This window comes from Citrus clementina, unplaced genomic scaffold (assembly GCF_000493195.1).
Source record: "Citrus clementina cultivar Clemenules unplaced genomic scaffold, Citrus_clementina_v1.0 scaffold_3, whole genome shotgun sequence".
NCBI classification, from domain to species: domain Eukaryota; kingdom Viridiplantae; phylum Streptophyta; class Magnoliopsida; order Sapindales; family Rutaceae; genus Citrus; species Citrus x clementina.
In genome coordinates, this window is record NW_006262339.1 from 34453907 (window position 1) to 34466421 (window position 12515).

Sequence of the window (12515 nt, forward strand, 5' to 3'; positions counted from 1 at the left end):
TATCATTTGTTTTTAGTTTTTGTTCCCATATTCATTTTATCAATTAATTAAATCTGTAAACATGAATTAATTAATAAATTATAATTATAATATAATTTTTTTAAAAAATATAACTCTATGATGGGAAATAGCCATCATAAAGTCTGTCATAAAAAATTTTCTGCCAAAATTTTAAATATATATTAACAAATGATAATTGAACTTTGCACCAAAAATTTAAAAAAAAGGCGCGAAATTTAAATAAATTCAAATTTTAATTAAATTATTTTTTTATATTAAAATATTATGTGATGGATATATGACCATGAAATACCATCATAAATTCATGTTGGAAAAATATTCTGTCATAAATTAATGACAGTGACATAGATGACGGATGAACTGTCTGTCATGCACCCCCTTTTATGACATTTATTTCCCGTCATCTATTACCTGTTTTCTTTTAGTGTTCTACTTCAGCATTTTTAGCCTCCTCTTATTCTTGTTGTTGCTATTCTTTTGACTCTCCTTCACTTTCTACTTCCTCACTTACTTCTGCTGGAGCAGTCTCCTCAGCTCTTTGGAAATTAAACTGTTGCAGTAGTGACTTAAGGAAATCTGCATGTTCACTCTTCATATATCTAGCAAATTGATGCTTCTGTGCCTCAAGATGTACTAAGTAAGTCCAAAACCTCTTATTTTCTTCCTTTTATGGGTGGACACATGCATTTATGCTTTTACTAAGTTCCTGCAGCATTGTCTCAATCCTTGTGGCTTGCTCTGCCTTAACTGCAACATGATGTTTTAGGGTTGCTGCAGCAGTAGATTCTACAACTATCCTTTCAACTGTCCTGGCTGTGATAGCTCCCTTATTCTTTACTCTCTCATCACTTGCCTCAAATTTTACCCTAGAGCCTTTATAAATACCTGTGATTAGTGAAGGAAACAACAAAGCCGTAGATTTTTCTTCTTTGTTGCACACTCTTTAATTTTCTTTTTCAATGATCTTCCCAACATCTATGGCTAAACCCTTGACTATTGCATAAATAAGTATAAGTCTATCTTGGAAAACAATAGTAGTGTGGGTGGTTGCCATCAATCAACATTTCAAAAATTTCACCCAAACCCTAGCAATAGGTTTCAAATCTATCATTCTAACCACTCTACTTTCCTTATTCATCCATTCACTACCCTAAACAGTCAAGGTTTTAAAAACCTCCCCTCACTTCTTTACAGTCACGTTCTCAGCAAATTTAGTGTACTCACAATTAATCACAGTAGGCAAGTCATGAAAAGCATTAATAACTCGAGAGTCTAACGGTACTTGTACTTGCCTCACAAAGATGTTACATTAGTCTCGCTATAACATGTTGGAATAGAACTCTTTAACGACTGGGATAACAGGGTCTTAGGGCTGAGCACAAAACTTCAGCCATCATCTTCATGTTACAGCAGTATATATATTATTCATCATCCCTGTTGGCTGCTTTGGAAATAAAAGCCTTTTTCTTCTAGAATTTTCCGAGGCTCTATAATGTCTTCAAATTTGTCCTCAGCTTTCTAATTGTGGAAGCATGCGGGATCCTTCATTCTAGCAACACGTGTTTTATTTTTTGGCATTGCTGTAGCAGTTTGAACAAAGCTTTATTAAAAGATATTGAGAGTTACAAACGGAGAGATAAAGAGTTATAGTGAAATTGAAATAGGTGAAGTAAATCTTAATTTATAGTAAAGGAAAGTGAAAAGAGAAAGGTAATTAATATGATAATCTAGGAAATGTTTTTAAAATTTTAAAAATAAGTTTCTTTTTAAAATGGAAAGAAACGATATGTGTAACGGCAAATCAGAAGTTGTAGAGTCATCCTTATCATAAATTCTAATCTGCTAACATAAACGTGTCAGCCCCTCTAATGGTAAAAACCCAAAGTTGTCAGTGTAACGATAAAAAATTGTTGTTACAGCAATCAATTCGTTGATGTAGCAATAGTGATAAATTCCCTGTTGGTTGAGAAGCGCCTTTTAACTGCCACGTTGTCTGTGATGCTATAACAATTCCTTTTGGTTTCTTTAACCATATTTTTTTTGTTTTATTAGCTTTTGCTTGCTACAACTTAACACAAGGCAATAAAAGAAAATAAAGAAATTAGATGCAAAAAAAAAAGGCAAATTAAACAATTTTATGTTATGTCTTGCTTAGTTAGAGTGCTTGCATCTACTTCCAGCCTTGAGAGATGATCTGCTACTTGATTCTCAGTGTCTTCTCTGTCCTTGATCTCCAAGTCCAACTCATGTAATAACAAAATCCACCTAATCAACCTTGGTTTTGTTAACATTTATGTATCCATTGTTAGCATATATGTATCCATAATGTTGATTTTGATGATAACAAATAAGATTAAAAATGATTAAGCTTCTAAAAGATCAAATTATTTTAAATAAATCATTATTTTCATAATATAAAGGTTTTATGCTTAATGGAAAATTGATTTTATGAAATTGGTTATTTTCTATTAATGGTTTAAATTGAAAAAGTTTTGAAACTCTAGAAATTGACTTATTTGTAAAGTTTTATGACAATTTAGGCCATAGTATAATTATAGAAAGTTTTAGGGTAAAACTATAATTTGAGAAAATAATTTCACTGTACCAATCACTGTAGCAATCGGCTAACCGTTTACTGAAAACGACTAACTGATAATTTCCAGAAAGCATGTTCTGCAAAATATTTTTAAAATGATGCTTTTGAAAAATAACGGTGAACTGATTATTTTGAGATTGCTAACCTTGAACTGTTTAGTAAGAACTCTTAAGCCAAATTTATTTTGTAGTATTCTGAAAATTAATGGCGATCCGATAATGCCAAACGGTTAACCGATTATTTGAAATTTAGCCCAACGGTCACTTGGATAAGTCAAAACGGTTAATCGATAACAGTTAACGACGATCCGATTTCGGGCAGAAAGTCAATAACGGCCATATTTAAGCTCCAACTATAAATAAACTCAATCAAATTCAAACAACAACAATTCCAACAATTATCATTGAGAAAAATATTGAGCATACAACTTTCATTGAGCTTTAAATTCTTGTATTCATCTCATTCATTCACACATTAAGCTTTCATTTGTGATCAAACATATTGTGTTAGAGAAATTCATTTGTAATCCTTTTTGTAAAATCAAGATAAGAGATTGTAAGTGTTGGGATACAATTGGGTTAAGAGATTGGGTATAGTCTCTTGTTGTGAAGGTCCATTGACACCTTGGAAGTCAATTGTATGCATTTGAAGCCTTGGAGGCTTACATAGTGAGATCCTCAAGCCCAGTGAGCTTGGAGGCGTGGACGTAGGCGGGGATTACCGAACCATAGAAAAATTATTGTGTTTATTCTCTCTTTCTTTATCTTTTTATATTTTGATTGATTGATTTATTATTGCTCTAAATTTGTTTAAGATTTGCATCTAGATTCGATTTAAGGCAATAGATTGAATTGTTGTGCTGATTATTTAGCTTAAGTTTTAAAATCCCAATTCACCCCCCTCTTGGGTTGCCTAGTTATTATTTCATCCATAATGTTGATTTTGATGATAACAAACAAAATTAAGAATGATTAAGCTTTTAAAAGCTCAAGTTATTTTTCATGCTTTTTAAATAAATCATTATCTTCATAATATAAAGGTTTTATATTTAATGAAAAACGATTTTATGAAATTGGTTGTTTTTCAAGTTTATGGTCTAATTGAAAGAGTTTTGAAAACTTTGAAATCAACAAGTATTGCTTGAAATTCTGGATATGGACTTATTTGAAAAGTTTCATAGCTTTTTGGGCCATAGTGTAGTTATAGAAAGTTTGAGGGTAAAACTATAATTTTTGAAAATAGTTCACTGTAGCAATCATTGTAGCAAATGACTTACCGACATCTTGATAACGGCTGGCCAACATCGAACATAATTGAATAATAATCTCTAGACACGAACGGCGATCCAACATCTTGAAAACGACGATTCGACAATTTGAAATTTTGTCTAACGGTCACTTGTTCAAGTCAAAACAGCGATCCAACTTATAGTTAACGGTGATCTGACTTCGAGCAGAAAGTCACTAACGACTATTTTTTAGCTCCAACTATAAATAACTCAATCAAATTTAAACAACAACAATTCCAAAGATTATCATTGAGCAAACTATTGAGCATATAACTTTCATTGAGCTTTAAATTCTTGTATTAATCTCAATCATTCACACATTGAGCTTTTATTTGTGATCAAACACATTGTGTGAGAGAAATTCATTTGTAATTTTTTTTGTAAAAGCAAGTTGAGAGGTTATAAGTGTTGGGATACACTTGGGTTAAGAGATTGGGGATAATCTCTTGTTGTAAAGGTCTATTGACACCTCAGAAGTCAATTGTAAAAGCAAGTTGAGAGGTTATAAGTGTTGGGATACACTTGGGTTAAGAGATTGGGGATAATCTCTTGTTGTAAAAGTCTATTGACACCTCAGAAGTCAATTGTAAAAGCAAGTTGAGAGGTTATAAGTGTTGGGATACACTTGGGTTAAGAGATTGGGGATAATCTCTTGTTGTAAAGGTCCATTGACACCTTAGAAGTCAATTGTAAGCATTTGAAGCCTTGGAGGCTTACTTAATGAAATCCTCAAGCCCGGTAAACTTGGACGCATGGACGTAGGCGGGGTTGGCCAAACCACGTAAAAATTGAGTGTTTGCTCTCCCTTACTCTATCTCTTTATTTTTCATTGCGCAGTAATTTATTTATTTCAAATTGGTTGCTTAGTTTATATTGCATTAAATTTTAGTTGCTTAAATTTTTAAAATTCCAATTCACCCCCCTCTTGGGTTGTTTAGATAGTATTTCAGGTTTGACATCCTTTTTTGAAATCAAATACTTTATAGCTGAGTGATTTGTATAAATAGTCACTTTGGTGCCAATTAAATAGGCTCTAAATTTATCAAATGCAAAAACAACTGCCAACAATTATTTTTCAGTGGTACTGTAGTTGAGTTGTGCATCAGCTAAGGACTTGCTGGCATAATAAATAGAGTGAAAAATATTACCTTTCCTTTGCCCTAGCACTACTCCAATAGAGTGGTCGCTTGCATCACACATCAACTCAAAAGACATACTTTAATCTGGTGCTACAACAACTGTTGCTGTAACAAGAGCTCTCTTTAACTCAACAAAAGTCTTTAAGCAATTCTCATTAAAATTGAAGGGTCTGTCATGTTCCAGCAACGTGCATAAGAGTTTGGCTATTTTGGAAAAGTCCTTAATAAACCTTCTAGAGAACCCAGCATGTGCAAATAAACTCATAATGCCCTTTACTGAAGTAGGTAGTTGAACTTTATCAATCACCTTTATTTTTACCTTGTCCATCTTTATTCCCTTTCTAGAGACCCTCTGATCTAGAACTATCCCTTCTTGTACTATGAAATGGCACTTTTGCCAATTCAACACTAAACTTTTCTCCTCACATCTCTTAAGCACATTTTCTAGATTATGCAAACAATCATCATATGATTCTGCAAAAATTGAAAAATCATCCATGAATACCTCATGTGTTTGCTCGACCATATCTGAAAAAATAGACATCATACTCCTCTGAAAAGTTGTTAGAGTATTACACATGTCAAATAACATCTTTCTGACGGCAAAGGTTCCATAGGGGCAAGCGAATGTTGTATTCTCCTGATCTTCAGCTGCTATAGTAATCTAGTTGTAGCTTGAGTATCTATCCAAGAAACAGTAGTACTCTTTTCCAGTAAGTCTGTCTAACATCTAATTTATGAAAGGCAATAAGAAGTGATCATTCTTTATGGCTTTGTTTAGCTTCTTATAATTCATACAGACTCTCTATTTGGTTACTATTCTTGTAGGAATGAGTTCATTCTTTTCATTTATTACAACTGTTACTCCATATTTCTTTGGAATACATTGTATTGAACTTACCCATGAGCCGTCTGATATTGGGTAAATAATTCCAGCATCAAGCCACTTGATGATCTTCTTTTTCATAATTTCCTTCATGATATGATTTAATCTTCTCTGTTGCTCTAAAGCATTGCTGTAGTAATCTTCCAACAAAATCTTGTGCATGCATACGAAGGGGCTGATTACTTTGATATCTGCCATGGTCCATCCAATGACAATCTTGTGCATCCAACCACTAAGCTCTTTTCTTGCTCTGTATTTAAAGAAGATGAAATGATTATAAGAAGTGCGTTATTGTCACCAAGATAAACAAAATTTAAATATGAAGGTAAAAGTTTCAATTATAAAATAAGATATGACTCAATAGAGGGAAACATAAGGTTTTACTTCTATGTTTGAGAGATCTAAAGATTCAAAGTGCTTATCAGTTTTCATGTGTTGTTTATCTTCTAGCCATGTTATTTCAACTGTTTCAGGATCTTCTTCTTCAAGTTCTTTAAATGTTACAGTCTTGATTTCTTCCTTACTACAGCAACTATTTAATCTCTCTACTACAGCAAAATCCACAACACTGGTAAAATTACAGTCTTCAATTTCATCAGAACTCTTCATGGCATCTAAGACATTGAATGTAAGTTGTTGATCATTAACCCGCATAGTCAGCTCTCCTTTTTGCACCTTAATTAAAATCTTTCTAGTGGCTAAAAACGGTATTGCTAAAATGATTAGCACTTTTTTATCTACCTCAAAGTCCAGCAATATGAAATCTACTGGAAAATTAAATTTATCCACTTTTACCAATACGTCTTCAATCTTACATTCTGGATAAGTATGAGATCTGCCAGCAAATTGTAAAGTCACTATTGTTGGTCTAACTTCTTTAACTCTCAATTGCTTGATCACTGATAAAGGCATGAGATTGATGTTGGCCCCTAGATCACAAAGTACCTTACTACTATGTTTAGTTCATATGGAGCATAGGATTGTAAAGCTTCCTGAGTCTTTCAACTTTTAAAGGATTTTTTTATGAAGCATATGCTGCATTCTTGTGTTAGAGCAATTGTTTCAAACTCTCCAAGCCTTTTTTTCCTTGCCAAAATATTTTTCAAGAACTTCACATAATTTGGCATTTGTTCTAGAGCTTCCAAAAAAGGAATGTTGATATGCAGCTGCTTTAATACTTTCAAGAATTTGCTACATTGTTTGTCTTGTTTTTGCTTCTATAATCTTTGTAGAAAGGATAGTGGGTGTAGTTGTGTCAGAATTATTGCAAAAGTTGGACCTTGGAGTTTCTAAGCATAAGATTGACCACAGTGAAGCCTTGTTTTTGGCTTACAAAAAAAAAAAAAATTTGAAAGTTATACCCCTGAAATGTATGAAGTGGCTGAGAGAATTATAAGTTTCCACAACTACTATGCCTTTAAGAATCGCCTTAAATTGAAAAGTGTACACCAATGCTAATTGTCTGAAACTAAAAGCTGCCTAAATTATTTTATAATTTGACTATTGATAACTCTATGAAATGAGAGTTATCATGGCACTTTTAGACTCAAATCAAGATTACTTAGAGAGTAAATGATGTGTTTCTATTGCATTTTTATTACATTTTGCATAAATATTCATTTTAGTTTAGTCTTAATAAGTTTTGCTTAATTCAAAGTAATTCGTGCTCAAATTATGTGCATAACTGTAGGTTTCCAGAAGCTTATAATTCATGGAAGGAATGATGATGCAATAGGCTTGCAAAAATGAAAAAGAACTTGGCTACAAAAGAATTGAAACAAATCTGAAACAATACAGTTGCTGTAGCTATTGCTATAGCAACCATTGCTGTAGCAATCCTGGAACAACGACAGAGAAAATTCTGCGCGGGATAACTGTAGAATTGTGATTTGCAGTTTCCTAATCTAACTTATGCCTGACTTAGGCTTCCGTTTACCCTATTTTTCAACTATAAAAGAAACCACATCATAAGGAAAAGACAGAGCCGTCACCCAAGGAGAAAAACACAAAGAAACAAAAGAAAAACAAGATTCAAAAGAGAGATTAAGGGCAACACAAGAGGAGAATTTGGAGAAATCAATTAGGAGCTCAATCCTTTTTATTCTTCTCTTGTTTTTTTGTTTTCTATTTATTCATGGGGATGTGTTTCATGGCTGAAACTTTGTTCTTTATTTTTCTTTTGCAAACCATGAACTAAATTTATTTGTGGTTGAGTGATAAACAAACTTGATGGTTTATTGACTGAATATATGTGTTGCTGCATGTTTGCTGTAGCAATTTGTTTTGATAGTATTTATTTTTATTTATTATTTCGGTTGATCACCCATTTAATGATACATGTTAGGAGAGAGCTGCAAAAGGGCCTATCTTAGTGGAACATATCAAATCAATACTTGGTTTTAGATTGGGTTTCCTGGATTGAGTTTAACTTGATCCCAAAAGGGTTATGCTTAATCTTAAATTAGTGATGAACTAGACATAAGGATTCACCTTGTAAGGTAAATAGAATCTAAGCGTGTAATGTTATATCTTATGTTGGCATAACAACTGATCACTGTTAGGTTGCATATAGATATAAGATATCCAACATGCGACGACTGATGATACATAAGGTTTCTGCCCAGTGCTGTAGCAGATACTACAACAATCGAACTAAACATTAGAAAAATAGTCAAGACCATTAGGAGAGTTTATTCACTCAACTACTCTATATTCCCATTGATTTTATCCTTGAGTTTGACATGATAATTTACTTTGTTCCATTTTATTTATTGCACTTTTATTTTAATTAGTGTAATAGTTTCACCAATTGTTTTATTTTAATTTAGCATAAAATTTGCACTGTTAATATTACTGTAGCAAATCTGATAACATCAATCCCTGTGGAGACGATCTTGAATACTTATCACTTTATTACTTATTGTGTACACTTGCACATTGACATCAATAGCATTAGTATTTATACCCAACAAGTTTTTGGCGCCGTTGCCGGGGACTGATTGTTCATTGTGATTTGTGAAATTAGTTTTAACGGTGCTAATTTTTTATTTTATTTTAATTTGTTTATTTTGTTGACATAAGTGATCTAGCAACTGTTGCATGCGCAAATATAAATCTGTTGAATTCCAGTTTCATCCAGAAATTGAAAGAACTGCAAGGAGATTGAGACGAGAGCATCGGGAATTACAAGCTGCTGTAGCAATGGATGATTTACAAGATTTGAGAAACTTGAACCATAGAGAGGAGATACAACCAGTCAATGTACATGAAGGTCTGAATGGACAATGTGTTTAAAGGCAACCAGAGAACAACAACATTATTCACATGGCGAACGATAAAGATAGAGCCATTCGAGATTACACAGTGTTGACTCCTCAAGCCATACATCCGGGAATAGATAGACCCGACGTTCAAGCTGACAATTTTGAACTCAAACCTGTGATGTTTCAGATGCTTCAAACAATGGGGCAATTTAATGGTTTGTCATCCGAAGATCCTCATCTACACCTTAAGTTATTTTTGGAAGTAAGTGATGCTTTTAAGATTGCTAGAGCATCATAGGAAGCATTGAGACTCAGAATTTTTCCGTTTTCTTTGAGAGATCAAGTAAGAGCATGGTTGAATTCTCTACCACCAGATTCTTTCATTACATGGAATGATTTGGCTGACAAATTTTTGATGAAATACTTCCCGCCAACCGAGAATGCAAAGTGAGGAATGAGATCACATCTTTCCATCAACTTGAAGATGAGAGCTTGTGTGATGCATGAGAGAGATTTAAAGAGTTACTCAGAAGATGTCCTCATCATGGTATTCCTTGCTGCATATAGTTGGAAACTTTCTATAATAGTATCAACCTAAGCACTAGATTGATGGTGGACGCTTCAGCAAATGGGGCCTTGTTATCTAAGTCTTATAATGAGACTTATGAAATTTTGGAGAGAATAGCCAACAATAACTATCAGTGGCCATCAACCAGACAAGCTGCAGTAAGAGGAACAACAGGAGTTCATAACATAGATACTTTGACAGCATTGTCAGGCTAAGTAACTTCTTTAACAAGGATGGTAAAGGCTATGACTACTGCTCCAACAACTGTTAACCAAATTTCTGATGTGTCTTGCGTTTATTGTGGAGAAGGGCATTTATTTGACAATTGTCCTGGAAATCCATCTTCAGTCAATTATATGGGTAGCTTCAATAGACAGAACCAAGACAATCCATATTCAAACACTTACAATCCTGGATGGAGACAGCGCCCGAACTTTTATAGAGTTATCAGAACCAGACTGCTGCAGCACCTAGTGGACATAACAGACTTACTCAACCACCTGGATTTTATCAGCAAAATCAAGAGCAAAGAAGCATCAACAATGATCAACTTAGCTCTCTTGAAGCTTTGATTAAAGATTATATTGTGAAGAATGAAGCGGTTATCCAAAGTCATGCTGCATCTTTGAGAAACTTAGAAAATCAAATTGGACAGCTTGCTATAGTATTGAGCAACATACCTCAAGGTAGTTTACCCAGTAATACATAGGACCCAAGAAAAGAAGGGAAAGAGCACTGCAAGGTGATTAACTTGAGATCTGGAAAGGATGTTGATAATTCAGTTGGTGTGCCAAAAAGAAGAATTGAGTCCAACAAAGGCCAAAAAGACACTTAAGTAGAGAATGAGTCACAGTCTTCCACTTTTCAGAATGCAAATCAATACAGTTCTGCTACAGCATCTGCAGAAAGTTATAATCCAGCACCTGGTGGTAAAGAAGCTACAGCACCAACTACAACAGACCCGAGTAGAGCAAAAGAGAAGTAGTCTGCACAAACTGCTATAGCACAACAGTTTAGACATCCACCACCATTTCCTCAAAGGTTTCAAAAGTAAAAACAAGAGAAGCAGTTCAGCAAAATCTTGGGAGTGCTAAAACAACTACATATCAATATCCCTTTTGTGGAAGCTCTAGAGCAAATGTCAAACTATGCGAAATTTTTGAAGGATATCTTGACAAAGAAAAGAAGACTTGGAGAATTTGAGACAGTTGCTCTAACACAAGAGTGCAGCCGAATACTTCAGAGTGAGATACTCAAGAAGATGAAGGATCCAGGAAGCTTCACAATCCCTTGCTCCATAGGCACTAAATACAGTAGCAAAACACTTTGTGATCTTGGGGCTAGCATCAATCTCATGCATTTATCAGTGTTTAAGCAATTGGGAGTTGGTGAATGTAAACCAACAACAATGACTTTACAACTCACTGACAGATCTTATGCATATCCAGAAGGGAAAATTGAAGATGTGTTGGTGAAGGTGGATAAATTTATCTTTCCGGTGGATTTCATTGTGCTATATTTTGAGGCAGACAAAGAAGTGCCAATCATTCTAGGAAGACCTTTCTTAGCCACAGGAAAGACTTTAATTGATGTTCAAAAAGGAGAATTAACCATGAGGGTGAATGACCAGCAAGTTACATTCAATGTGCTGGATGCCATGAAGAGTTGATGGGTGTCGAAGCCAACAAAAATAAATTCCTACTCTAAATAAATTGTGTATAGTGATTGAGCAGGGTCGTGTCCACAGAGATCGGTAATTATTTAAATCCTTTTGAAACGTAAAACGTAAAATGGGGGAATTGTTGACAATAATAAAAATCAAATTAAAATAACAAGAATGCAAATTAAAGTTGTAATTCAAATTGGAGAAAGCTCTGGTTGAAGGAATTAACTCAGCTTGATTCGACTACTGATCATTGATTCAAATATAGATTATTATTACTCATGAATAGACCGGTTATAGCTACTGAGACCCTCTAATAGCCAATCTCTCCTTAACTAGTCGATAACCAAGGTACGACCGTTGGTTATTTCCCTAATCAATAGACAACCCTAGATACGATCATAGGATTTAATCAATTGACAGCCTGAAAAACCAGAGAGACCCAAATCCTAATCAACACATATGATGATTCATTTAAATTAGATTGTTTATTCTCACAACACAACTCTCTGCTATGTTATTTGTCACAAACATTAAATTCTTCATACGATGAATCCTTTAATTGACAATAGATTAAGTTGATAATAAAATAGTGGCCAATTACCTAATTAACAAACATAATCATGAAAATAATTCAGAGAATAAACAAATACTCAAAAAGCAATAAAACAATTAAAGCACAAGAAAGATCTCACAGTAGTGATGAATCAAAGCTTCATTATCCTTCAACCAGAAAAATAGGTTTAGTTCTTCATAGAGAGAAGAGAAAAATTAGATCTAGGGTTTCCTCCTTTTCTCCAATCCAATCTCTTCCCTTTTCACAATAGATTCCTCCCTTAAATACTCTCTCTCTCTTCTCTTTTAGAATTCTATTTAAAATAAAATACTAATATCTGAATATTAAATTCGTAATTACAAAAATAACCAAAAATACAAAACACGTTAAACTAAAAACTGCAGGTCCGCAGTTGACAGCACGCGCCCACGCCTTATCAACAAAGTTCTTCTGACGCTCATAATTTCTCCAAGAGAACAATCATCCTTAAACATCATCTTTTAGCTCAATTTTATCACCAATCAATAGAATTGCA

At 33.8% G+C, this 12515-nt stretch overlaps 1 protein-coding gene and 1 non-coding gene across 2 annotated transcripts; one reads left to right on the top strand and one right to left on the bottom strand.

Moving 5' to 3' along the window:
* Nucleotides 1-9637: 9637 nt before the first annotated feature.
* LOC112100549 lies at nucleotides 9638-9744 on the bottom strand. Its single transcript, XR_002906917.1, has one exon. It is a non-coding gene; the product is annotated as a small nucleolar RNA R71 (small nucleolar RNA).
* A 1155-nt stretch (nucleotides 9745-10899) lies between these two features.
* LOC112099904 lies at nucleotides 10900-11430 on the top strand. The gene has a single exon (XM_024187432.1). It carries the CDS (start codon nucleotides 10900-10902, stop codon nucleotides 11428-11430), a length of 531 nt encoding a protein of 176 aa, XP_024043200.1.
* The last annotated feature ends 1085 nt before the right edge of the window (nucleotides 11431-12515 follow it).